At 39.3% G+C, this 27,932-nt stretch overlaps 1 protein-coding gene across 2 annotated transcripts in view; it reads left to right on the forward strand.

The window, feature by feature from the left end:
* Positions 1 to 27,932, forward strand: part of trappc8 (trafficking protein particle complex subunit 8) — a 55,815-nt gene that overhangs the window by 18,632 nt on the left and 9,251 nt on the right. For both annotated transcript variants that reach the window (XM_063002184.1, XM_063002185.1), the window contains 20 exons: positions 690 to 952; positions 1,691 to 1,806; positions 1,986 to 2,136; positions 2,351 to 2,451; positions 3,832 to 3,937; positions 6,318 to 6,449; positions 6,867 to 7,091; positions 8,017 to 8,125; positions 10,837 to 11,031; positions 12,460 to 12,623; positions 13,643 to 13,717; positions 13,907 to 14,003; positions 16,516 to 16,664; positions 16,786 to 17,219; positions 17,363 to 17,531; positions 19,413 to 19,509; positions 20,985 to 21,053; positions 22,281 to 22,339; positions 22,519 to 22,722; positions 24,952 to 25,053. In XM_063002184.1, coding sequence (XP_062858254.1) covers positions 690 to 952; positions 1,691 to 1,806; positions 1,986 to 2,136; positions 2,351 to 2,451; positions 3,832 to 3,937; positions 6,318 to 6,449; positions 6,867 to 7,091; positions 8,017 to 8,125; positions 10,837 to 11,031; positions 12,460 to 12,623; positions 13,643 to 13,717; positions 13,907 to 14,003; positions 16,516 to 16,664; positions 16,786 to 17,219; positions 17,363 to 17,531; positions 19,413 to 19,509; positions 20,985 to 21,053; positions 22,281 to 22,339; positions 22,519 to 22,722; positions 24,952 to 25,053 — 3,017 coding nt within the window. The remainder of the gene's footprint in view (positions 1 to 689; positions 953 to 1,690; positions 1,807 to 1,985; positions 2,137 to 2,350; positions 2,452 to 3,831; positions 3,938 to 6,317; positions 6,450 to 6,866; positions 7,092 to 8,016; positions 8,126 to 10,836; positions 11,032 to 12,459; positions 12,624 to 13,642; positions 13,718 to 13,906; positions 14,004 to 16,515; positions 16,665 to 16,785; positions 17,220 to 17,362; positions 17,532 to 19,412; positions 19,510 to 20,984; positions 21,054 to 22,280; positions 22,340 to 22,518; positions 22,723 to 24,951; positions 25,054 to 27,932) is intronic.

Consider the following 27,932-nt stretch of genomic DNA (forward strand, 5'->3'; position numbering starts at 1 on the left):
GCAGGCGGCATTAATCAGCCAGTAGAGGTCGTAATTGCATGAGGAATCCCCTCCAACACCCTCCCGGCAAACGAGCCAATCATTGTTTGTGTAGGCGCCCAGCCTGCCAGTAACAGAGCTGAGATTTGAACCATCGAGTTTGAGATGTCGGCTCTGGTGTGCTTAAGTGTTTTACCGTTGCGCCACCTAAACACCCATTCCATTTTAACATGGGGGAGTGTTCCATTTTAAAGCAATAAGCCACGAGAGGCCGTGCGTTACTGTGATTTTAGCACGGGGATGACGTTTTCGCGTCGTGCCTAAAACTTCTTTCCCCGTGCTAAAATCGTAACAGTAACGTACGGTCTCGAGTGGCTTATTGCTTTTATAAAACGGCGGTCAACATAAAATATAATAAATACAACAATGTTTAATTCATAAATATATTTATTGTGTATAAACTTACAATAAAGCGTTCTTCCGCGACGCCAGGTAGTTCGATTAACAGTGTTGCTAGGCAACATGAGGGCGAAAATAACATTGACTTTTTCTTTTCAGTGGCGTATTAATATGGAATGATGTGAGGTGGTCATAGGTGTGCGTTTATCTGGGATTTTACAACGGCTTCGAACGCAGCTCAGCCAATCAGATTTTAGGACCTGGACTATCCGTTTTATAATATATATTCTCTGATTTTCTTATGAATGCAGATGTGTTATCAAACGCCCATCCACTCAAGTTGGAGCAGCTAGCTGATTTTGGCAACCAAGAGTCTGTAAACAGTGATGAACAGAAAGCAATGTCTCAGAAACAGACAGGGATCACCGCCAACAACGTCCTGGCATCAGCACAAGCTCACGGTGCCTGCCTCACCCTAAACGACCATGACCGCATCCGTCAGTTCATACAGGAGTTCACTTTCAGAGGACTGCTGCCACACATCGAGAAAAACATCCGTCAACTTAATGACCAGGTTTATAATCTTACACACACACACACACACACTTTTTTTAATAAAATTTTTTTTTTGCCATATAGAGATAAATACGTGGGGTTATTTTGGCTGTTAAGAAGCTGCATATTTTTCCACGGGGTATCCCATGGGCACTATTAATAGATGCCCTGTCCTGGGTGTATTCTTGCCCTCACACAGTGTTTCTGATTGACCCATGGTGACCCTAATTAGTATAATTTACTTTTTAATGATAAAATGCCTAACTATTCTTTTTGTGCGTGGATATATATAACTCTAAAGCAGACAGGACTAGGGGAACTCTTTAATTTAGGCCTAATCCTTTTATCATTCTATATAAAACTTGGACTTGACCAGCTCACTTGTTCATAATAAGGGTGGCACGGTGGTCGCCTCACAGCAAGAAGTGTAGAGTTTGCATGTTCTCCCAGTGTCTGTGTGGGTTTCCTCCGGGTGCTCCGGTTTTCTCCCACAGTCCAAAAACATGCAAATGAGATGATTTGGAGATACAAAATTGTCCATGACTGTGTTCAATATTAACTTGTGAACTGATGGACCTTGTGTAGTAACTACCGTTCCTGTCATGAATGTAACCAAAAGTGTAAAACATGATGTTAAAATTCTAATTTTGTAATGAATTTAGCTTTGACCCTGTCAAGTTGATTTTTTTTGTTCATTGATCTAGGTTGAATACTCTCTCTGACTTGCTCTCTCTGGCTTTCTGTTTCTTCCATTTAGCTGGTGTCAAGGAAAGGACTGAGTAGGTCACTGTTTTCAGCCACGAAGAAGTGGTTCGGAGGAGGAAAGGTTCCTGAGAAGAGCATTGCTGAACTAAAGAACACTGCAGGATTGCTGTGAGTGTGCTAATAATTAATTGGTATTTACACACATCAAAGCCCTTTTGGTGTTTTCTAGAGTTCTTCTGTACTTGTTTTTCTAAATCTTTATATCTAGTCGTGTCCAATCGGATCGTCTCCAGCAATTAAGATCCCCAACTTCTTGTGATTTAAACAAATTCTCTTTGTAACCTCAGGTATCCCCCAGAAGCTCCTGAGCTACAGATTAGGAAGATGGCTGATCTGTGCTTTCTGGTTCAACACTATGAACTGGCTTACAGCTGCTACCACACTGCTAAGAAGGATTTCCTGTCTGACCAAGCCATGCTGTATGCTGCAGGAGCACTGGTAAGACTTGCACACATCTAGCTATAATACTAGCCTTAATACTCGGCTGTTAGTATGATTCCACTGCATGCAGCCCTCCTATATATCTAGACTTGGGACCAGCACAAAGAGTGCACCAATGTTTCCCTCACTATAGACAGGTGTACGTAATGTCATGCACCTTATATTAGCCTTAATTTCTGTCATGTTTAAAACAGTGCCTGTGTTTGTGCAGGAAATGGCTGCTCTGTCTGCGTTTCTGCAAAGTGGTGCTCCCAGGCCGTACCCGGCTCACTACATGGAGACGGCCATCCAGACCTATCGAGACGTCTGCAAGTGAGTCAAGGACAAGTAACAGTTTTATATACTTGTTAAGTTAAAAAGATTGCTTTGAGAATTGTTTTATAGCTTTTAGGTTGTATTAATGCATCCCAGTTATTTATAAAAAAGAAATGCAGGAAAAAAGTTTAATTAACAAAATTGGCAGTCATGTGGTGCAACTGCAAATTAATGTAAGTTTTATATTTTAAACTTATTTAGCTGTCTACAAGTGTACAAGGATTACAGCTGGTCCAGGATTTTATGCCCAACAGTGTCTAGAGTTTGCACAAAGTGGTGTGAAAAAGAAACAACCAAAAAAGCATCTAGTGAGTGGCAGTTCTGTAGGCAGAAACTCCTTGTTGATGGCTGTTTTAGGAGAAAGGGGTTTGAGCTGACAAAAAAGGTTGCCAAATTAATATGGAGTTTGTTCGCACTGTTCAACTGTAACAGGCTCCACTCTTAGAAATGTCTTTGTGAAGACACAAAGGTGCCACACAATCTAGCCCACCATCTCTGAGAACTGAGTTGAAGTGTGCTATCAATCGGCTGGGCAAGATATTAGTAAAAACTGGAATACAAGTAGTGATAAGTAGGGATACAAATTTTGCTTATTTTATTAAATCGATAACCAGTTGTTATTAGTCGACTAGTTAGTTATTTAACTAACTAGTTTACAGCCACTCATCAAAATATTAAATTTAGGGCTTGATTGTGTAAAAAGTACAGTTGCATGGGGTGGCTCTTGGTAAAAAGTTTTACAAACATTTAAGGATCAGTTGTGTAGGGGGAGAACATACCCATCTACCAAAAATATCACATATGAGTTCATGTTTTATAAATTATTATAAATTATGTATATACACATACTTACCTATCTAAAATATTTGAAAGAAAGTGGACAAAGCCATTAAAGTCACATGATATAGACTTGTGGCTGTACATGAGCCACAAAATTCAATTAATTGCCACGTAGTTGCAAATAACAACTTTACAAGATGTGTCCTCAACAGCCATTCTCTGTACATTTCTCTCTCTCCATCTTTGCTTCCTGTCGGGTATTTCAAATTAAAATCCCACCTTTCCCAAAATCTTGTCTGGAAGGCCTTGGCATCAGCTCTAATAATTGATAGGCATTCATGATGCCAAGAAGCATCGGTAAAGAAAAAGAAACAAAACAAGCGAAGCACCTGTTAGGTTATATGTAACAGAAATAAACACTCTAGACCAGAATCTAATAAGAATAGTGATGTAAGCAGTATCTATAACCCTTTAAGTAACATTAGATAATACAATAAAGAAATGCAAAATAGAAGCAGTTTTTTCTAGTGGTCCCCTGTCGTATGTTGAGCACACACTCAAACAGTTCAAGTGTTTTTGTGGCTGTGCGTGTTACAGAAACATGGTCCTGGCTGAGCGCTGTGCTCTGTTGAGTGCTGAGGTGCTGAAGAGTCAGGCCAAGTACTCAGATGCTGCAGCTCTTCTCATCAAGATGACTAGTGAGGTGAGCTCCTCTTGTTATTCATTCATTTGTTCGTGTTTTACCAACACTTTATTCTTGTTTGAGTCGCAGTCACTCTGATTTTCCCAGAATCACTGAGTGCAATTTGTCAACACACCCCGGACAGAACGCCAATCCATCAAGGGTGCTGTTTTAAGTGTCTATTTCAAGATGCATGACCGGCTGAAAGCACTACTGTGTAATAGTGTAATTTATCGATGTGCTATCCGAGCACCTTCCTCTTGTTTATGCAGATAATTAAATATATTTAATTAGGGCTGTCGCGGTAACCGCAATTTTGCAATACCCCGCTATAGACCAGCCAACCGCAGGGCATGCCAAGCAACCGTCACAACCGCGATGTTCACGTTTTTTTCTTTCTTTTTTTTTCTTTCTTTTTTTTGCAAGGTCCATCTTGTCTTACGCCGACATTCGGGCGAAATAAATGTTAAATAAATTCATAATGAAAATGAGCTAGGAGTGTCATTTTTCCGCAAACTGTTCACATCCGTTGCTACTGAGTGTCAGGCTTTGTGTTTTAAGATGAAAACAATGGCAACAGTAATTATAGGCAAGTTTATTAATGATCAAATTGAGTTCACACTCAATAAAATACTTGTAATTTAGACTATATTCAAACAGCCTTGGCGTACTAAAACACTTATTATAAAACGGATAGTTCCGGTCCTAAAATCTGATTGGCTGAGCCGCGTTCGAAGCCGTTGTAAAATCCCCGATAAACGCACACCTATGACCACCTCACATCATTCCATATTAATACGCCACTGAATAGAAAAAATTAATGTTATTTTCGCCCTCATGTTGCCTAGCAACACTGTTAATCGAACTATTTTGCGTCGCGGAAGAATGCTTTATTGTAAGTTTATACACAATAAATACATTTATGAATTAAACATTGTTGTATTTATTATATTTTATGTTGACCGCTGTTTTATAAAAGCAATAAGCCACTCGAGACCGTGCATTACTGTTATGATTTTAGCACGGGGAAAGAAGTTTTAGGCACTCCGCTTCGCGTCGTGCCAAAAACGTCATCCCCGTGCTAAAATCACAGTAATGCACGGCCTCTCGTGGCTTATTGCTTTAATGACGGTTAATATGGCATTGCAGCCTGCAAATATTCTCTTGCTGGCTTGCTGGAATGATTTTTATGTATTTTTTCGTTGAATAAAAATTTATTGAAACGGATAATAACTTAAAATGTAGTATATATTGTTATGTTAATTATACCTACTAAATAGATGGTTAATAGTGGCGCGACAACCGGGTCGCATGCAGGTACGTGTGTTTTTGTGCAACGAGCACACCATCAGAGAGATTTGTTAGTGCTGCGTCTTATAGACTTTTTTAAAGCAATAAGCCACGAGAGGCCGTGCATTACTGTGATTTTAGCACGGGGATGACGTTTTTGGCACGACGCGAAGCGGAGTGCCTAAAACTTCTTTCCCCGTGCTAAAATCATAACAGTAATGCACGGTCTCGAGTGGCTTATTGCTTTTATAAAACGGCGGTCAACATAAAATATAATAAATACAACAATGTTTAATTCATAAATGTATTTATTGTGTATAAACTTATAATAAAGCATTCTTCCGCGACGCAAAATAGTTCGATTAACAGTGTTGCTAGGCAACATGAGGGCGAAAATAACATTAATTTTTTCTATTCAGTGGCGTATTAATATGGAATGATGTGAGGTGGTCATAGGTGTGAGTTTATCGGGGATTTTACAACGGCTTCGAACGCGGCTCAGCCAATCAGATTTTAGGACCGGAACTATCCGTTTTATAATCTTTATTTTAAACGAAAGGTTTTGTTTTATTTATTTATTTTTTTAATATGTTAAAAAATGTGCACTTAAAATATTTAGCCTAAACAGTTTGCTTTTTTTTTCGTTTCACAGTGTATATCTAGCCTAGGCTAGAAGCTAAATTTAAACCTTTTTAATAGAGAAAAGTCGTGCATTGTTATTGCGCATCCTTGCTCTTCTTTGTTCAGTATTTAACAATAAACACGCATTTGATTTGTCTTAAAGCTGTCTCATCTTTGTCATTTAAAAAGCAATAATATACCGAATTATAGCCTTACAAGAAAGCTTGTTTATATAGCTCTAAAACCAGATAAAATAAGTAATTTTCAAAAACAAGAAAAATGTTGCTAATACCGCATATCGCGGTGTTGAGCCACCCTAAATCGCCAAAGGGGAAATACTTTCACCGCGACAGCCCTATATTTAATTCAAGGCCCTTAACCCTCAATTTCTTGGCTTGTGTCCAACACTTTGGATAAAAGCGTGGTCTTAATGCCATGAATCTAACATGTTTTCTGGTTTGCTTAAAATGTGTTTTGCTTATTTTGACAGGATTCTGACCTGCGCAGTGCACTTTTATTGGAGCAGGCAGCTTACTGCTTTATTAACATGCGCAGCCCCATGGTGAGGAAGTTTGCCTTTCACATGATCCTGTCAGGTCACCGTTTCAGCAAAGCTGGCCAGGTAAGACTGAGCATGAAATCCTTCTAAGCATGAAATCAATTTATCAACTCTCAGCTGAATGCTTATCTGGGACGAACACAAGATTTCAGGTCTTATTCTTAGATTTATATATGTAAAAATGCCTATGTTTTTGTCAACCCAAAAATGCAAAAATGTCCACATTTGGCCTGTACTTGCCATTTGAACCAGGAGGTTAATGAATTTTGTAATTATAATGGATGTAAGACAATCCAAGCATTGCTACATATTTCTACATATTAGGTGTTGTATTTGCATGAGACTGAAACTTCCGCCGACGGTCACTCAGCCCCCTGTCACTTTGCCTCTCATAGAAATTAAATGACTTGATTTTGAATGCAGGGGAAGTGCTCTGCTGCATTCTAGTTATTATACAGTATCATCTTTTGCTGTCCACAGAAGAGGCATGCACTGAGGTGTTATAGCCAGGCCATGCAGGTGTATAAAGGAAAGTGCTGGTCTCTTGCCGAAGATCACATCAACTTTACTATTGGCCGGCAGTCCTTTACGCTGCGCCAGCCTGAAAACGCTGTAGCTGCTTTCCGGCACATTCTCATCGGCGACAGCAAGCAGTCAGCCACTCAGCAGAGCGCCTTCCTCAGGGAATATCTCTATGTGTACAAGGTAAGCTTTTGCACTCTGCTGTTTCTGTACTGGTTAGGAATTAAAGATGCAAATTTAGATATTTTCTTTTAATTGTCATTAGCCAACGGTTAACTGATAACCCAAATGCTTATAACGCCCCAGCAAAATATAAATACATCACTGAGTTTTATTGTTTTATATTTTATTTAATGAAAATAACATAATCTAGTGAATGTAGCAGTGGTAATAGTAGTAATCAACTAATAAAGAAACAGCTTTTATGTTAAATCTTTGTCTAACAGTGTTATTGTGGTTATTTTAACATAATAGAGTCCTACCTTATACTGGGACATGACAATATAGCCACATTAGGTTTAAAAAATATTTGGGTTAGAACGGCAGCCATTTCTGCTAATATGTTTAGACAAAGGACACAGATCTGGCACATGCATGAATCTTAAACAGGGGTGACAGTCTATACTCTCAAGGGTAGAAATAAGTAGCTCCACTCTCGATTTAGCATCAGCTGATAGGCACCGGTCTGCCGGTAGCAGAGCTGAGATTTGAACTCAGAAGCTTGACATGTCAGCTCTGGTGTGTTAGAGTGTTTTATTGCTGTGCTGCTCTTCATGACTTTTGCCGAGTCATTATGCTTGTTAGTGGCTTTTTAATTGTTTTTTTTTTTCTAATTGTCTCCATCCTTTATGCTGCTGGCAGTTCTCCTACTTTTTTAATGAATTGGTTCCTCTCATAATGTAAAAGTAATACAAGGCTCAGTTGAAAGCCAAGTAATCAAAAATGTGGGACAAATTATGTGCGCCCATTAGAAAAATTTAAAGTTAACCCTTAGAGACATATATGCTTTTTCTATGTAGTTGATAAACGATGTACCAAATGAACATTCTATTTTTTTCACTGATTCTTTGCACTATTTGTATGTAATTCTTTAATCTTCTGCTTTCAGAGTGCGTCCCAGCCAGCCAGTCAGAGCTCTTTCCCCCAGCTGCCCTTGCCCTGCCTGCACAGCGCTCAGACACGCGTGTTCTTCGGCCACAATCGCAGACTCGCTGAAGGTATGCTAATGCCAAGTTCACACTACACGACTTTCAGGGTGTTCAGATCGCTGTACAGTTCACACTACACAACTTGATCTCCTGTATTCGGGAGTCTTTTAAGTTGTTGTGGTTTTCACACTATACGATCAGTGATAGGAGGTCACACACTACACGATCTATCACCATGAGGAATCGCCGATGAGTCTGTCTGCCATGTTTTGTCACGAAATCACACACGAGTAGTGTCAATGAATGACCATGTCCAAAAATGCACGTCAGAATGAAGCGAGCGATCGAAGTTGTTTGTGCCCTGATATGCAGTGTAAAAGCAAGTAGGAAAAATTGTTTTTTCTGGCTGAAGGAGTGGACTGGGCTACGTGGCCAGCAGGGATTCTCTGTTTTGCAGAGAGGGATGGAAGTCGAATATTTTTTACAACGCAACATTGATATTATGGTTTGGCTTGGACACGAGTCACAAATACTGATAAGCTTGTGTGTATGCTGATGTATTGAGTCTAGGGGTGTAACGATACATCGTTTCACGATGCATCGCGATGCAAAAATGTAGCGATGTGCATCGTGGACATCTGCGCAATTGTACGAGTGCACGTGCGTTCTGTAATTTATAAGTGATGGGTCGGTCGCGAACAATCCAGCTCTAAGAGTCGGCTCTTTAAAATGAACGGCAGGATCGGTTTTTTTTTTCCGTTAAAGCCGCACGTGATTGGTCAAGATGCGTGGTGACGTTTGTGTGTTTACACTGAGCAGGAGGGGCGGGGTTACATACACACATACACACGGACAGCGTGCACATGAACAGGAGAGAGTGAGAGAGAGAGAAAGAAAGAGAGCACTTGATGAAGTTTTACATTGCGCTTTACGTAGCCAGACATTACACGCTGGAAAGGTGAGGAAAATGAGTGACAGGAAACAGTAAAGTTTGGACACGAGGAACCACTTTAACAGAGAAGTTCAGACCCACTGAGACCCACATCTTATACATGTCACTGTGTATTGTAGCAACATCTGTCCCCTCAGAGAGAATCTTTTCCAAAACAGGGCAGATCATAACAGAAAGGAGAAACAGGATCAACCCCTCAAAGATGAGCTCCTTGGTTTTTCTGAATGCCAATCTTCACTAAATACTTACAAATACTGTCACCTGGATGCTGCTTTTTCTTTTGCACATTTTCATTTATATTTTGTTGAGTGATGCTTTGTTGATGTGTTCTTTCACTCTAGATGCAAATTTACAAGTAATATACACAATCAGACCTTTTGGTCTAATTGAGATGGGTCTTTGTTTTTGTATTTTATAATTTATTGTTGTAGCACTCTGTTCCATGTTGAGTATATAAATAAAGCCATTTAAATAATAAACATTTGACACAATGTTTTTTTTACATTAGTAATTCATTTTACATGTAATTTGTTAATACATTAGTTCAAGCAACAAAGAAAATTTATTTAAAGACTCAGCTCAGCTCAATGAGCTTGTTTGATTACTTTGATTTTCAATTTAAGATGGCAATAAGTAACTTAAATTTGGTAAACCTGTTAGGTTACAGTAAAGTACTCTGTTCTTGGTAATTACCTTTAATTGCAAGGGACTGAAGTTTTTTTTTTTTTTTTTTTTTTTAATGTACAAGAAAATGTGCATTGTTTTGCACTGTTTACACTTAAAAAAAAAATCGTAAGAAAATCGAATCGTGAGCTCAGTATCGCAAATCGAATCGAATCGTGAGCAGAGTGTATCGTTACACCCCTAATTGAGTCTGCGAGCTGCTCGGATTGAGTCTTTGAACAGCCCACACACAGAGTTTAAGTGCCGATTTTTGAGCCCTGAGGGAACGCCAATTTGCTTCCGAGCTGGCACATCTAGCGGCAAGCGAAAATCAGGGCACAAATCTGTATATATGACAAATAAAGTATATCTATATCTAAATCTTGTAGTGTGAACTAGGCATTACTTTGAGGTGTTCGTTACACACTGAATAGCAACTAATCACTTAATGCATGCCAGTATTTAAAATAAGCAATGCTCAGGGTAGTGCAGCAGCAAGGTAAGCAGGAATGCTTTATTCCTTAGAAAACAGTAGCACAGCCAGCACAAAAATGGTTTCGCTGCATGTCATGTGAATGTAACCTAATACTGATGAAGAAACGATTGTAGAAGATGAATGATATTGCCCAATGCACTCTTACACTTGAGCAGTCATGTCCAAACAGATGTACTGCCTGCTTACACCGATGACTCTTTTAATGATTGAGTGTTCAATTAGCTCATGCTTTTACGATTTCTGCCTACTGCACACTAAAAGACTTCAAAAAACAAAATCACTGTACTGCTCACACTTAGGATCAAAGAGGTACAATGACACATGATGCTTAATTTGCCTCCTAACAGCACTAAATCCTGCTTGGCTGCTTTTAATTAAAATCTCACACAACTAAGGAAAGAAAACCTGGAGGAATGCAGAGAGCCAAAATAGTATGTTACTTTAACAGAGTGCATGATCGAGTGTCTGTAGCATCAAAAAATTGCTGTATAGCACAGAAGTACCCTAGGAGAACAGGAATGCTTCTGCACCTCTCTCAAACTGCATAAATCTGTATTTAAACTGAAAAACAATGGAAACTATAGACTGCTAGAAATCTCCTCTACTTGCCAATTCAAATTGCACAAGGATCACCAAACACTGAAGCTGTTTTATTGTTGGTGTTTATAGGGGAGAAACAAGCAGCCACTCATGTGTGGCTGGATCAGGAGTATGTGAAGGAGCATGCACAGATGTGGGCAGACCTGGAAGAGCAGGTGGTGGCCGTGGCAAACAGGGGCAGCGTGCCTATCAGCTTCCAACCGACGCAGTACTGCCTCAGCAGCCACACTGATAACCTGCGCTACCCACTCGCAGTGGTGCAAGGTAGGACTGCATTCTCTGTCTTATATGTACATCCAACTTTTAAGCCCTTCAAATGAAAACACATACAGTATTTAAAGAAATGTTTGTAGACCTGATCTTTATAAAGTAAGTGTATGTTATATCAGTACTGACATAAAATGCTTAACAAACTGTATGATTTATCACTGTTTATAAGTATAACAATAAACCAAACACAGACTGTCATTTGGGAGCATGAACTGTGGTAAAAGCAATTTAATACCAGGGAGATCCCCCTTTACATAGATTTTTTTTTTTCAAAATGTGTTTTAATCATAATAATGCTGATATTAATTCTCTCTTTAACACCCTGCAGAAGGGATAATGGGGTTGGATATACACCGATCAGCCATAACATTAAAACCATCTCCTTGTTTCTACACTCACTGTCCATTTTATCAGCTCCACTTACCACATAGAAGCACTTTGTAGTTCTACATTTGCTGACTGTAGTCCATCTCTTTCTCTACATACCTTTTTAGTCTGCTTTCACCCTGTTCTTCAATGGTCAGGACCACCACAGAGCAGGTATTATTTAGGTGGTGGATCATTCTCAGCACTGCAGTGACACTGACATGGTGGTGGTGTGTTAGTGTGTGTTGTGATGGTATGAGTGGAAAAGACACAGCAGCGCTGATGGAGTTTTTAAACACCTCACTGTCCACTGCTGGACTGAGAATAGTCCACCAATAAAAAATATCCAGCGCCCCGTGGGCAGCGTCTTGTGACCACTGATGAAGGTCTAGAAGATGACCAACTTAAACAGCAGCAATAGATGAGCGATCGTCTCTGACTTTACATCTACAAGGTGGACCAACTAGGTAGGAGTGTCTAATAGAGTGGACAGTGAGTGAACACTGTATTTAAAACTCCAGCAGCACTGCTGTGTCTGATCCACTCATACCAGCACAATGTCAGTGTTACTGCCGTGCTGAGAATGATCCAGCACCCAAATAATACCTGCTCTGTGGTGGCCCTGTGGGGATCCTGACCATTAAAGAACAGGGTGAAAGCAGGCTAAAAAAGTATGTAGAGAAACAGATGGAGTACAAAGTGCTTCTATGTGGTAAGTGGAGCTGATAAAATGGGCAGTGAGTGTAGAAACAAGGCGGTGGTCATAATGTTATGCCTAATCGGTGTACAGTAGCACTACAAATAGTAGTAATACAAATTTAATGTTTAAACCACAATACAGACAAACATTTAAACCGTTTTGTAAATGTAAAAAGACTGTAGGAAACTGTGTGGATTAATTTTATATAGCATAGAAAATATACATACACATTTAATGGACATACAAAAGTCTTACCTGTAACCTGTAACTAACCGTTTATTTTTCTCAAGCAGGTGATTTGTACACATTAAAGACCTCCAACATGCCTTCTGTTTTATTTTACTGTGTTTGTCTAGAGCCCATTATCATTGAGGTGGTTCTTCGAAATCCTCTGAAGGTACCTCTGCTTCTCTCTGATTTGTCTTTACTGTGGAAGTTTACACTGAAGGACTTTTCTGGACCTCAAGGTGGTACACTTGGAGAAACCATTACTAATGAAAAAGAGGCAGCTATGGGCAAAGTAAGACATCAGCATCATTATCTAATGTATGAAGTAGAAGTGATTGGTCTTGTATAGTTTTTGTTTTACAGTAGACCCTTGACTTATGAATTTAATTGGTTCCAAAGGGCTGTTCTTAAGTCAAAATGTTCGTTAGTTAAACCTATTTGTCCCATAAGAAATAATGTAAATAGAATTAATCCATGCCAGACCTCCCAAACCCCTTACCTAACCTTTCTAATGTCTTAAATGGTCTTTTTTGTTATAAATACAACTTTATTTTCCCTTAAATTATAGAATAGACATTCCTGTAATAAACAATAATAAACAACAATACACAGTAGTACTGTACAAAACACACACATTTCAGTACAGTACGTGTGCTGTACCATACACCATAATACATTTCCTTCTTTTTAATAAAATGTATCTACCAGAAACAACAATAACTCTCATATTTCTCTATTATTTCCTTCTTTATTTCAAAAGTGTTGTATTTTGTAGGTGTAATTGCATGAAAGAAAGAATACTTTACTGAGTTTACCGACTTCCTTTTTCTCTCTCACTCACTGTCCCCTCTGTCTGATACACAGTGACAGCTACTGGCAGGAGTAATTATACAACACAACAAATAGTGATTTTTTTTTTTTTCATTTTCTCACCACTGCGCTTCCTCTGCACCTTCTTTGGGGACATTTTAATATTGAATTTTACAAAATAAAGAAAACACTGGAAAAACACCGTCCGCTGTCCGAATGTTCGCTCACTGTGCGTGTGTGTGTGTATATGTGTATATATATATATATATACAGTATATATGTATATATGTATATATGTATATATATAGAGAGAGAGAGAGACACGGTTGGAGTCAACTTGTTCGTGATGTCACGTGTTTCGCAAATTTCTGTTCGTAATCTGAAATTTGTTCGTACGTTAAGTTGTAAAAGATCGTTCATAACCCAAAATGTTTGTATGGTAAACCGTTCTTAACTAATTTAATTTTAAATAAACTTCTTTGTTTGATTTCTGCCTTTTAGGCTACGACCCTTGATGAAATAATGAGCACTGAAGTCATTCCTGAGTTCCCCATCAGTCCAGAGGAAACTAAAGTCGTAAGACCTTTTTATTTCTTTTCAAACTCCTTTGTTTGCTCTTTCAGCCTGTTTGTCTGAAACATTGCTATTTCATTTCATGGAGTTAGTTTGAAGTCCTTCCTACCTTATTCTGCCAGGAATGTGTCATTGATTATTTTTCTCTTTGTGGACCTGTTTGCTCTCTGCCTTTCTCTCCCCACACACCAGGCCCGGCTGCAGTTGCTTCCTTGTAAAACAGGAGAGCTGCATGTGCTTGGTGTGGTTTACAACCTTGGCACCGGAGAGGAGGACAGCAGTGAAGGAGGTATCTCCACTTGGCCAATTAAGAGCCTTACGTTCATTAAGTTGGATTTGGACACGTGCCAGTACAGTGACTGATGATCAAAATCAATCCCATGTCTACCATTCCTTTTAAATACATGATCTATCACAGTGTTTGTGCCATTGTGCGAACCCTCATTATTAACAAGTGTTGCGGACAGGTACTACCACTGGTCAGACATCCAACAGACGACGTTGTGCAAGAGACAGAGCTAGTGCAGTATGGAATGGAAATGACTAAAGCAGAACTGTCTAAATTAAAGGGTCTGTCTCAAAACCTAGTGAGCTCCCTTGCAGCCTACTGGAAGAAAAATTAAAGGGTCTGTCTCAAAACCTAGTGTCTACCTAGTGCAGCCTACTGTCTACCAAGGCAGCTGCTTAGGTAGAGACGATTCTAATAAGTCATCGAACTCGAAGCAGATTATTTAGACACACTACATAGACAGAGATGACTGTGATTACGTCACAGCGTACTAATGTTTTTGCTTACTAAGCTAACACAGTTAGCCTTAGGCCATTTAAACCAATGGGTTGAGATGGCACAACCTGCTAGCATGCCAGCTAACATCTCCCTCTGTGTACCGAAAATGGTTAAACTGTCACTGACAAGCCCGAATTTGCAAATAAATTACACTTGTACACATTAATATGAATTAAAAATCAATGAGAATTTATTTACCTTTAAAAAGAACTCGTTAGTTGCTCCACATTTGTTTGCCTTATTTGTAATTTTTCTGAGAAAAGTTGTGCCGCACTGAATGCTGGGATTGCCTTCACCACTAAGGAAGCATTGGATGCTCCGTTGTCATTCAGTCAGTTTATCGCTTAGAATTAAGGCATCTCATAGGATGGCATAAAATGATCTCTATGTAGAGAGACCACTAGGTTTCCAGACAGACCCAGAATGTACCCAATTTTAAGATTCTAATAGACTAATTAATTTAATGAGCTAGCGATATAATAGCTTATGACCAAAACAGAATGTGTTTTCTTTAGTTGGTAATTAAAATACAATAAGTTATAAATAGGGATGTAACGATTCACCACAGTACAGTTAATAACCGATTCAAAAATTTCACGATTCAAATCGATTTCACATGTATAATGAATTGATATTCACTTCAAACAGCAGATGGCGCTGGCGCTATACACCTCGCCTAGATGACATCACAGGTGCTATACGCCTGGTTGCCAAATTCAGGGTTTTTCAGCCAAATTGGGCTTAATTCAAAATTGTTTTGCATAGTTTGTACCTACCTCAGAAATAAAAGGGCATTCATTATTTTGATAAATAAAAAATAATCACAAATACTGTATTTTTTAGGGATGCATCGATACCATTTTTTCCCAAACGAGTACAAGTACATGTATTTTTGTACTCGCCGATACCGATACCTATTTAGAATAATGCAATCTGGAGCATTATGGAATAGTGTAGTTTTTAGTGTAAAATAGTGCAGTGGAACAGTTGCTTGGGTTGCCATCACTAATTGTAACAAAAAAAAAAAACACCGCACAGACATCATTGAGAAAGCTTCTGACAAGCTAACGTAAACGTTCATTAATAAACGCACGTAATTAACGTTGTGCACATCATACATGCGATGCGATTCTGCTGATTGAAATATTTACTTTAAAAGGATAATGCATTCCGATCCCATCTGAGCCGATTCTATCAGCACATACATTCGTGGTTCACTTCGGTAAATCGTAAACGACTCTGAGTCGGCTCCCGCTCTGTGGTAATAACCAGTATAATTAAGCCTGAGCTTTATAATGTAAGCGAGTCACACAAAATGTTCTGTAGTAGTTGGTGTTTATTTACAACCGCAACATTCATTATAACAGTAAACACGGAGAGATGACTGAGAAAATAAACTTACGCTGCGCTGAAAATGAGTCGACTCCTGAATCACTGGTATCGACACTGTGAACAGAGTATTAAAGACACACACACGTCCTATAACAGCGGTCGCTGCTTTTGTAACCGGTTATCTTCGCTGTTAGCTCTATTTTGAAGGTTTTTTTTTTTTTTTCAAACGGAACTAAATAACATTAAACGTGCGTGTGAGCGTGGTCAGTGAGAATAATTCAGTCTCCCGTGGGTGAAAAATGAATTGCTTTAGTTTTAGAAGTAAAAAAATCTCGCAATGTCACGCCCCCCGGTCAGGCACTCGCGTATCGGGTAGTATCGGGTATTAGCCCGATACTAGTATCGGTACTCATGCATCTCTAGTATTTTATATTCTTTTTTTAAGAATAATAAAAGGAAACTTTGTCATAATTTGTCTTCAATTTCAGTTTAAAAAAAAAAATCTGTAAAAAAAACGTATTGTGAACCCAGTATCGTGAATCGCATCGTATCGTGGGTAGAGTGTATCGTTACATCCCTAGTTGTAAAAAAATACTCTTTGTTTCCACCTGAGTCAAATAAATATTTAATATTTAGTGTTTTTTCTGAGCCTTCAGTGTTGTTTTTCGTGTGTGCTTTGCAGCCAGTAGGCTGATGTTTGTGCGGGGAAGACAGGATCTGGAAATACAGGGGCCGCGACTCAACTCTACCAAAGAGGACAAGACATCTATCAAGCATGGATCAGACCGCCGTCTTGACCCCATCATCACCCCTCCAATGCCTTTGCTAGAGGTGTGTATCTGTTCAGCATAGTAGGCTTATGAATTATTATCTCTCAGCTGCGTGTAAATTCAGCACCAGACTATAAAAGCTTATAATGAAAACTACGGTTTTGTTCTATGTTCTGGCGCAGGTGTTTTTTCTTAACTTTCCCACCGGCCTGCTGTGTGGCGAGATCCGGAAAGCTTGGGTGGAGTTTGTGAATGTGAGTGCCGTTCCTCTGACTGGCCTGCGGGTGGTATCCACGCACCCGGAATTCTTCACCTTTGGTAGCGCGGCTTCTGATCTCACCCCGGTGACCCCTACTGCTGCTGAACACTGCTCTGCCTACAAGACCATGGTCACTCCTCCGTCCACTGCTGCAGTGACCTTGGTGTCACCGGCATCGTTTGGCGTGACCGGGGACGACAGGCCCACGGTCGCAGACATTCCTTTGAACGGGGCTGTGCTGGGACCTGGAGAGGCACTGCAGATCCCACTGTGGCTCAGAGGACCTGACCGGGAGGGCGTGCACGAGATCCACTTCCTCTTTTACTACGAAAGCGTGGAGAAAAACGCCAAGCTCAGGTACACCGCCTAATGAGGGAGCTCACTTAACTGCTAGTGGTTTTGGCACTTCATTGTATAGGAAGTACAAGTGAGTCAGGTTTGTTGGCTCTGCTTGAAATGACTTTTGTTCTTTCTCTCTTACTTTGCTTGTGTCCTCACAGTCACCGGGTGCTTCGCCACACAGCCGTTATCTGTGCCAGTCGCTCCCTCAGTGCCAGAGTCACGGCGTGTCGCAGTAACACGTTGCCAGGACGAGGACATCAAGAGGACAAGAAGGAAGAGCGCAGCGGCAGCATGCTGGTGTTTGTGGATGTGGAGAACATCAACACTGTAGGCTATTTATATAAGTCCATGTTTTCAGAACCACACACTCTGTTACACCCCCCTCCCCTTTGTTTTTTTTCAGTCAGAGGTCCGGGCTATGCACAGGCCACTGGAATTTTTCCCCACCAAGCTTAGCAAACCATATCTTTATTGACCTCACACAGGGAAAGACCTTGATCAATGCGTGGGCTTAAACGGCTAACTCACTTAAAAAAATATCTGGGTAGTTGCCAAAATGTGCTCGCACACTGCGTAAGTGCATAATTTGTTGACAACCAATATTATAGACACTTAAAATTAAATGGTATTCTATAACTTTTGGGACTTTAGTCTTTTTGCAAATCTACAAAGTCCTAAATCCCCTGTGATTTTTAAAGACCATCCATAACATGAACAATGAAGAAGTCTCAGTGCATTTTGTACATTTCGTATTTTGTATCGAGCAAAAATGCCTCGTACTTTTTTAAGAATAAAGACACAAAGATATGTTTTAGAAAAATTTTATTATTTTGCTGATCTGTGTGTCATTAACATTACATGAGACATTTAAACAGTATGGTTCTTTGTATTGTTGCTGCTATTTTTAACCATCACTTTGATTAGATGCAAACACACCTATGTGCTTAATAGCATTAAATTATACATAAACATGAAGTGAGATAGATGTGTATTAGAAATGTTGTAATTAAGAACATTCTAGAAGACTTACTGTTTGTTACTTATCTTGCTGGCTAACTGTAACCATGTAAAAGCCCTGTAAAAACACTAAGTTCCAAGCGCAAACATTTCTGCGCTGTGATTGGTCAAACTTAGTGACATCATAAATTCAAATACTACACAGTGGTGTGTTAGCATGATAAAATTAAATAACACATGGGTGGTGCAGTGGTCTAATATTTATGGAACTTGGTTGGCACAGCACTCTTTTTCTCTAGCCCACTATCACCGAGATACAGGTTTTAATTTCTGTGTGGCTATTGGCTAGCTTACCATATACACAGGCATAATTGGCTGTTTTTCAGGGAGGGGAGGTATGCTTTTTTCCTGTGCAACCAGACCTGCAACCCTGAACAAGATAAAGCGGTTGATGAAATTGAAACAAAAATTAATAAATCAGATTAGATTCAATTTTGCCATTGTCCAGAGTACAATCCCCAGGTGGGGCAGTCCGGGTCCTTTCTGTGTGGAGTTTGCATGTTCTCCCCATGTCTGCGTGGGTTTCCTCCCACAGTTCAAAGGCATGCAAGTGAGGTGAATTGGATATACTAAATTGTCCATGACTGTGTCTGACATAAGCTTGTGAACTGATGAATCTTGTGTAACGAATAACTACCGTTTCTGTCATGAATGTAACCAAAGTGTGTAAAACATGATGTTACAATCAAAGTAAGCCAATGAAATGCAGTAACATCTAACCAAAAGTGAAAGATAGAGGTTATTTACATGTATTACAATTAAAGTGCAGTAGTGACCAAGATAGGTGAATTGAGGAGACACATGTACAGAAGTAGTGAACAGATATTGCTAATTGTGCAGTGTATATGATTGTATTATATTTACAGAGTGAGTGGTAAAAATTGACTAAAATGCACAGAAATATTGTGAAAATGAATGAGTATAAATAAAAGACTATGTAAGTATAACAATATAGACATTATATACAGTATGCAATATATACATTATTGTTTGTGCTGGCGTAGTAGTGCAGTGTTCAAATATTAATGTGCAAATTTGCTAATACAGATGAAATAGTACTCTTAGAGTTATAAATAAAAAGTAGAAATTTAAATAAGACTTTAGGTAATATGTCTGTTGTGTGTAGCACTTTTTATCATGGCCATTATGACATTTCTAAGGCTAAGAATTGTCACTCTTTCTCACACACAGAGTGACGCAGGGGTGCGGGAGTTCCACATAGTGCAGGTGTCCAGCAGCAGCAGACAGTGGAGGCTACACAAATGCATCAATCCTGCAGGAGACGAAGGTATGCACTTTTAATTCCAAAAAAGAAAACCCTCTTAGCAGTCGGAACTGCCTTACAAGTGATTAAAACTGTGCATTGGTTCTGAGCATGACCTGTCCAAAATTCTTTCACTTTTCTCATATGGCACAATAATTTTAAACATTTTGAATCTTTAATAAAAGTCTAATCAGGTTTCACATGACTAAGATTGCATTGTTCACTGCTATATATTCTGTCCGAACCTCTTCCACCCCATAGTCTGGTCTCCATGGTTTCATTTAAAGGGCTTTGTGTTTGTGGGTGTTCATTTTACCTAAAGGTCACATCCAACGATGGATTGTTTCATTTTTGCTGAATGCTGGGAATTTCATTGGCATGTGATTTGCACATTGTCTGGTTAATTAGTAGTTTAGGGTTCTTTTAGGGATTTGTTTCTTTTATTTAATCTTAGTATAGATTTGACTGTAGTAATTTTATATGTTAAAAATTCTTACATGTTCTTACATTAACATAGTTAATTAAATACAACATGCAAAATGTCACCAGTGTGCATGATCTAATACCAGATTATTAACTTTGTATTGTTTCAAAGCTTTGCCGATAATGCTGATAACAACAGTCTAGGGCAAATGGAATGCATTTATTTGTAATATATACACATACACGTGTGCAGTACGGTGAAATTCTTTTTCCACATAATCCCAACTTGTTTGGACGCTGGGATCAGAGTGCAGGGTCAGCCATTGTACTGCACTCCTGCTATAGCTGCATGGCAATGTTGAGATTCCAACCCACAATCTTTCGATTGACAGCCCATAGCTTTGCACACTAGGCTACCACTGTCCCAATGTTGAAAATAGCTTATGTGGTATATTCTAATGATTTTGTATAGTACAGCTTAGAGTTAACTGTAGGTTTGAACTGCACGTTATTGCTAGAAACACTATATATAATGGCTATATGCATCAGTTTGCCAATTGTAGTTTTGCAGCCTCAAACAGAGCCGATAACAGAGTCACAGAAGGAAGGACAATAATAGCCTAAATGCACTGTCCTACTTCCCTTAAGCTTGTCATTGTCTTATACACTGAAACTAGCATATGAACAAAAAGTATGTAGACTCTTGACCATGGCATTAATATGAAGGTTGGGGTGTAGAAGGGATAAGGCAGGGCTCTGTGCAGGCCACTGGAATACATGAATGTAATAACTGGAAGAGACAAACACATTTGGCAAAACAATACGCCAATACACACACACACACACACACACACACACACACACACACACACACGCACACAGGGAGGGGGAATAGAGGACAGGGAATTTTTTTGTAATCGATTAGCCTGTAATTTTTTTCAACACTCGATTAGATAACTGCAAATAAACACTAAATTGTTTGAATTTGATGAATTCCCCCATACATTGAATTTTTAAGTATTTGTATGGCTGATTGTCCCTTCATGATTAAATAAACATCCATGCTTTATTTGCAGACTCTAAACTGGGCAGCAGAGAGCGGGGAAAGTTGTGCTTCAGGGCAACCAGATGCAGAACACAGGAAGGTGAGAAAGACGCGCAGCACCATAATTCAACAGCAATCACAGTTCATCAAATTCAGATGTCTGATAATTTGTAATTGTGACAGCTAGCATGTTAAATCTCACTCATTTAGCCTTCAGCAAGTCACCATGCGTCATAATTCGGTTCCTTCATACTTACGCATTGTCTTATCAGCCAGAATTTTCTGATAATCAAGAAGCAAAAGTTAATTGTAAATGTTTTCGTTTGTTTGCCTGTCAACAATTGACATTCATCAAATCACTTTATTGCAAGTGATTGGCCTGTAGAGATTTATTGCTGCTTTTATAAATAATTAAACCTATTCACTGTTCCGTGTAGAACACATTATTCTATAATATTATTATATTATTATATATATAATATTATTATAATATATTTCAGCCTATCTATAAAAATCCTCTGTTTATTCAAAATATTTAGTAAATTTAGGTTTAAATATTAAATTGGGCGGCAAAGTAACTCGGTGGGTAGCACTGACACCTCACAGCAGCAAGAAGGTCTTGGGTTTAATTCCCAGGTGGAGCGGTCTGGGTCTTTTCTGCGTGGAGTTTGCATGTTCTTTGCATGTCTCTGTGGGTTTCCTCCGGGAGCTCCGGTTTCCTCCCACAGTCCAAAGACATGCAAGTGAGGTGAATTGGAGATACAAAATTGTTCAGGACTTGTGTTTGACATTAAACTTGAACTCACAAATCTTGTGTAACCAGTAATGAATGTAACCAAAAGTGTGTAAAACATAATGTTAAAATCCTAATAAATAATGTGGGGGGACTAGTGGACAGGATTTTTTTTATCGACTCTCCCTTTTTCCACTGCTGTGGATCCCTGATTGCATTTGAGGAGGGTATATATGCTGCTCACATGCCCTCTTTATGCCCGCGCTTCTGCACAGACACCTCTGTCCGCTGACCAGGGTCCTTGCACAGCGTTTGAAGACCCCACCCACATAGTCCGGTTATTTCCCCTACTTAGCAGACACGGTGGCCAATTTATGTCTATTGCAGGCACTGCCAATTGTGCCAGCTAGATGGCGCTCAGTCGTCCGGTAGCAGAGCCGAGATTCAAACCGGGGTGTTCAGAATATTGTTGCTGGTGTGCTAGTGGAATATCCAACTTTTTTTTTTCTATTGAATCAGTCTTTCTGCTTTCTGAAATATTTCCTTTTTGCAGTGCTACATTACTTTATTCTGTGTGTTATATCCTGTTTTTAGCTACCTCAGATGCTACAGAAAAGTACACCTTTGCTGACCTAAACCTTGGCAACGAACAGGTAAAAACTTATTAGTCCTTACTGTTATGATATGTTAAAAATAATTCTTTACATTAATTCCTTTTTCCCCAGATTTAAGCTCTATCAATCTTTTTGATCGAAATCCTAACTTTTTTTTCCAGCTTTATTAATCAGATAAAACATTTTCCTTTCTTTCTTCCAATGTCTTTCCTCCACAGATTGTCAGTTCTACGACTCCATGTGCAGACTTCTTTTTCCGGAGAGGTCCCCCCTCAGAGTCCAGGAGAGGAGATGTATCTGTAGGTGGAACTGTCCAAATGAGGGGGCACAGCTTCACACCGGTTGGTGGGAACGATGACGGCATGATTAGCGTTGTTCGGAAATGCAGTGAAGTGGAACTTGACATCATCGTATTATGGAAGGTGCTGTAACTTCATCTTGCTTTCTGTTAATAGGGTTTAACGTGCTTTAATTAGCTGGCAGGATTTCTTTCCACACTTTGTCTTGGTTGCATTTATTTTGGCAGATATAAAAGGGTGCAGTTTGACTAGGTGTTAGAAGACAAGGGTGCTTCACAGTGTCATGGATCCTCACCGCTAACTTCACATGTTTTTTTCTGTGAAAACTGTCTGCAAATTGAAATGATTGAAAAATTTAAATACATTTTAATTAGGGCTGTCAAACGATTAAAAATTTTAATCGCGATTAATCTCAGAATTTCATATAGTTAATCGCGATTAATCGCATTTTTAAAAAAAGAAGAAAACAAGGATTTTTAAGTGAAATGTTACAATTAAAATGGTGAACACATTTTATGCTAAATGTACTGATGTTACAAACTGCTGGGACAAGAGAAAACTGTAATTCACTAACATACTGAGTATGGCAGTAATTCTATCCAGCAGAGACCCTTGACTTCGTATAAATGTCAGATTGTAGGTTAGAATTTCTCCAAACATTGTAGATCAGCGGTGCTTTAGGTGGGATAAGGCGTAGTTATTGTAACAGACTTTTCTGTGGTTGTATCGTGACATTTGATGGACGTTTCTACACGAAGTGAGTGTGTTTTGACCCTTTGGGGCTTCCATAGTTCATGGACTAGCATGCTTGGCTAACGCGATAACTCCAGCTGTCCGGTACGGTAACAGAATAATTTAATAAAAGTGTTCTGCTCCCGACAACTTGTGAATATACCGTATATTTATTTCTTTATTAAGCGAGTGCATCACTACATGCTCGGTTACATTATGTTAACAAACCGCAAATGAAAAACGCTGGCAAGTCTCAACATGAACTACGGATGACTCGCAGGGCCAAATAGAATTTGCGTTAACGGCACTATTTTTTTAAATCGCGTTAAATTGAGATTGCGTTAATGCGTTATTATCGCGTTAACTTCGACAGCCCTAATTTTAATACATTTACATTTTCAGCATTTAGCAGACGCTTTTATCCAAAGCGACTTACACAATGAGCTGAACACGATGAGCAATTGAGGGTTAAGGGCCTTGCTCAGGGACCCAACAGTGGCAACTTGGTGGTGGGGCTTGAACCGGCAACCTTCTGTTTACTAGTCCAGTACCTTAACCACTGAGTTATCACTGCCCTAATTACTGATGATTCAGTGTTATAATGCACCAAGCTTCCACCAGATCTCTTGTATTTGAGATATATTGTGTCAGCCTGATGGTTTGTGTATGAAAGCAAGCCATCTGAAGTAAATGTGAGTCATGTAAAGTCATGTCATTAACATAAAGCCTGTTACTCCGAGAGCTCCGGTTTCCTCCCACAGTCCAAAAACATGCAAGTGAGGTGAATTGGAGACACTAAATTGTCCAAGACTGTGTTCGATATACCCTGAGAAGTGATGAACCTTGTGTAATGAGTAACTACCGTTCCTGTCATGAATGTAACCAAAGTGTAAAAAATGAAGTTAAAATCCTAATAAACAAACAAACAAAACATAAAGCCTGATATTGCAGAGGGCTTTGATAGTGCAACAGTCTTTGTTTTGTGTTTTATGTTTCCTAATCAAGTTTTACCCCCTTGCCTAAGTTCCATGAGGTGGAAGAGCAACAATCAAACCATGGTATTGATTCACATTTGGATAGGAAATGAGCCATTTGCCAGTTTATTTTTTTTATTTCATGTCAAGCCACAGAAAATTGATAGTATTGATAGTATTTTATTAATGTATTAGGAGGATGCGTGTCATGCTTATTATTTTAGAATGCACAGCTAAAATGTATTTACTCAGATGTAAGGGGAAAGTGTGGTGGCTCAGTGGGTAGTCCTGGGTTTAATTCCCAGGTGCTTTCTGTGTGGAGTTTACATGTTCTCCCTGTGTTTGTGTGGGTTTCCTCCGGGAGCTCTGGTTTCCTCCCACAGTCCAAAGACATGCAAGTGAGGTGAATTGGAGATACAAAATTGTCCATGACTGTGTTTGACATTAAAGACTTGAACTGATGAATCTTATGTAACCAGTAATTACCTGTCCTGTAATGAATGTAACCAAAGTGTGTAAAACATGACATTAAAATCATTCTAATAAATAATACTCTGATATAAACTAGGCTAAACAAACAAACAGCAAAACTTCCTTCACTGTTTCAGCTACTTGTTTCTGATGTTCTGTAGTGCTGTTTTTGCAGGCATATGTTGTGGAGGACAATAAGCAGCTGATTCTAGAGGGCCAGCTCCACATCGCACTGCAAACCATCGGCAAGGAGGCCTGCTCACTCTCACAGAAAGAGGTATCTCATAAAGACTTTATATACACCTCAGCCGGCTTAACACTGCAGTCTGTTACAGACTAAAAAAAGGATTTGGTGATTTTGGTCAAACTCGATAGATCATGGGTAACATTTACACATGCTGGTAAGGGACCGTTATTTCATGGCTGTATTCGGATTTGGTTTTTTTATCTGATTTAATGATTTAAGCCAGGGGTGTCAAACTCATTTTCACCTACGGCCACATCAGCATTATGGTTGCCCTCAAAGGGCTGTTTGTAACTGTAAGACGGTATAAATGTAACTAATCCTTGACATATTGTTAACCAACCTGAAACACCATATCACGCACCATCCTCATCCATTGATCATGTTCTGAAAATAACAACTGACACAAAACAAAATTCAAGCATGACCATTCAATTTCATACATGTTAAACTGTTCCTATTCTGGTTAAAATACATTGTATTTTTTAAAATGCTTATTTATAGCCGCTCAGGTGGCGCAGCGGTAAAGCGCACGCTGTTCACCAGAGCTGAGATCTCGAATACATCGTATCGAATCTCGGCTCTGCCTTGCCGGCTGAGGCTGAGTGGCTACATGAACAACGATTGGCCTGTTGTTCAGATAAGGGGCGGGACTAAAAGCCGGATGGGGACTCTCTCTCAGACTAGTGCGATTACAGCACTGTACTGCACTGCACTCGTCAAGTGTAGGTGATAAGATGTTCGATTGCTGTGCACTTTTCGGAGGGGGCGTGGAGCAGCCTCGTCCTCCCCAATCATGAGCAGGGACCAGCATTAGTGAGAGGATGATTGACTGGTAGAAATTGGATGCGCTAAAGTTGGAGAAAAATGGGGTAAAAAAATTATTTATTTAGTTTCACTTTCCCATCTTTTATTAATTTGCCTTCCTTATGCATCAGTTTTTCTCTTCTTGGACATTTTGGGATTATTTGTAGATATTTCTTAACTTAGTTAAGTTAAACGCTGATGTGGAAACATTACAGTCTAGTGGTGGGATGCAGTCACTTCACGGATCACAAAATCGACATGCATTGTGGAAGAAGTAGTTTATATGCGATTTTACACTGTGCGCTTAAAGGTTTTTTTTTACTTTGAATTTGTTGAAGCAAAATCATACACACCATCATTTAAGGTGGAGCACAGGGCTGTTACACTAGCCAGTCTCAGCTTGAGCATCACACACCACACAGACTTGTCACTTCGAGGCTTTGTTTTTACTGTCGGTTGCTGCACCTCAGTTCAGTCTAATATAACATCGACCCTGTTTACCACTGACCTTTTCAAAATGCTGCCAATTAGACAAAACGACATCGCACAGACGTGGCGGGCAAAAACTGATTCTCACTGTTTCACTGTTTAAACTACAATACACTTCATACAAAACCTTGTGTGAATAAACTTGTGTGAATTTGTATTGGTTATTACTGTGTATTGTTTGCATGTTTGGTACTGTTAAAGCCTGATATTATGTGAAAGGCTTATATGCTGCGGGAAGTGGCAATACTCACTCATTCTGGTGGTGTACAAAGAGAAGGAGTCTTTTTTTTTTTTTTTAAGTGAGAGCATTTTTTTAGCTAGGATTCCTTAAAACTGTTGCACTTACGACCTCTGTTGGCTTATTGATGGCGCCTGCACAGAAAGAGAGCAGTGCATCACTCTCAGTGCACGATTGGGATCTCTATATAAACCCACCTCATACAGGTGAAAAAGAAGAAGCAGTCAGCTAAGGCAAATGTGTCGGAGGGGGTGTGTTAGTCAAGGCCCTTATTCGTTAAGAGTAAAGGTCAGCAGCAATAGAGGAGAAATACAATTGGGTAAGTGTTTACGACTAGATTGGGAGAAAAATTGGGGAAAGAAGCATTACAAAAGGAATGTGGCTTTAATCAGAATTACACAGCATGCTGAATAGATACTGTGTACACACATACTGTGTGTGCATTGGGAAAATATAATGATGCAGCAAATATAATTTTTTGAGTCTTTTTTAAAATACGACGGCTTGTACGCTTCATACCTTTCAGCCCGCACACACACAGTCTATGATCCACATGCCTAACAATGTACACCGATCAGGGTTAACTAGGGATGTCCCGATCCGATCTCAAAGATCGGGATCGGGGCCGATCAAGGCATTTTTTAATTGATCGGAATCGGCTTTACTAAACCCGATCTTAATCCCGATCTTTTGTTTTACATCAGCATGTCCGCTGTGTGGAAATACTTTAAATTGAAAAGTAAAACAAGTCCGGTAGTAGCAGAGCTGCGTTCATGTGTGAGAGTGTGTGTGAGTTAAGGATCACACCGGTTTACAAAACAACGTAGTGATGCACTCGTTTAATAAAGAAATAAATGCACAGTATATTCACATATTGTCGGGAGCAGGACCGAATAGCGGACCGAATAGCGGACAGCTAGAGTCAAGCACGCTATTTCATGTTCTATGGAAGGCCTAAAGGGTCAAAACACACTCACTCCGTGTACAAACGTCCATCAAACCATTGTCACAATACAAGCACTTTAAGAACTGGCTTTCCTTCATAACAAAAGAGCCTTTCCATTTTATTTTGGTATTCAGGTTTTACTGTAATGCTTTTAAGTAACTTTTTTTCTTATATTCAAGTTAAGCTGCTACACAGATTTCTGTTCATTTTTAGTGTATCACTGCATTAAACATTTTTTTTCTTTGAATGTAAAGTTTAAAGTAAAACTAATTATCTCACTCATTTTGATTGATTTTTTAAAAATACAAAACATTAAGCAATAGCTTGGATGCAGCATTTTTCCCTACAGCACTGCAGAGCTATTTAGTTGTTAAACATGTACAGTGGATTAATGTGAATAATTGTAATGTACTTGAAGTGCGCACTGTGTGA

Source organism: Trichomycterus rosablanca, chromosome 9 (assembly GCF_030014385.1).
Source record: "Trichomycterus rosablanca isolate fTriRos1 chromosome 9, fTriRos1.hap1, whole genome shotgun sequence".
In the NCBI taxonomy this organism is placed as follows: domain Eukaryota; kingdom Metazoa; phylum Chordata; class Actinopteri; order Siluriformes; family Trichomycteridae; genus Trichomycterus; species Trichomycterus rosablanca.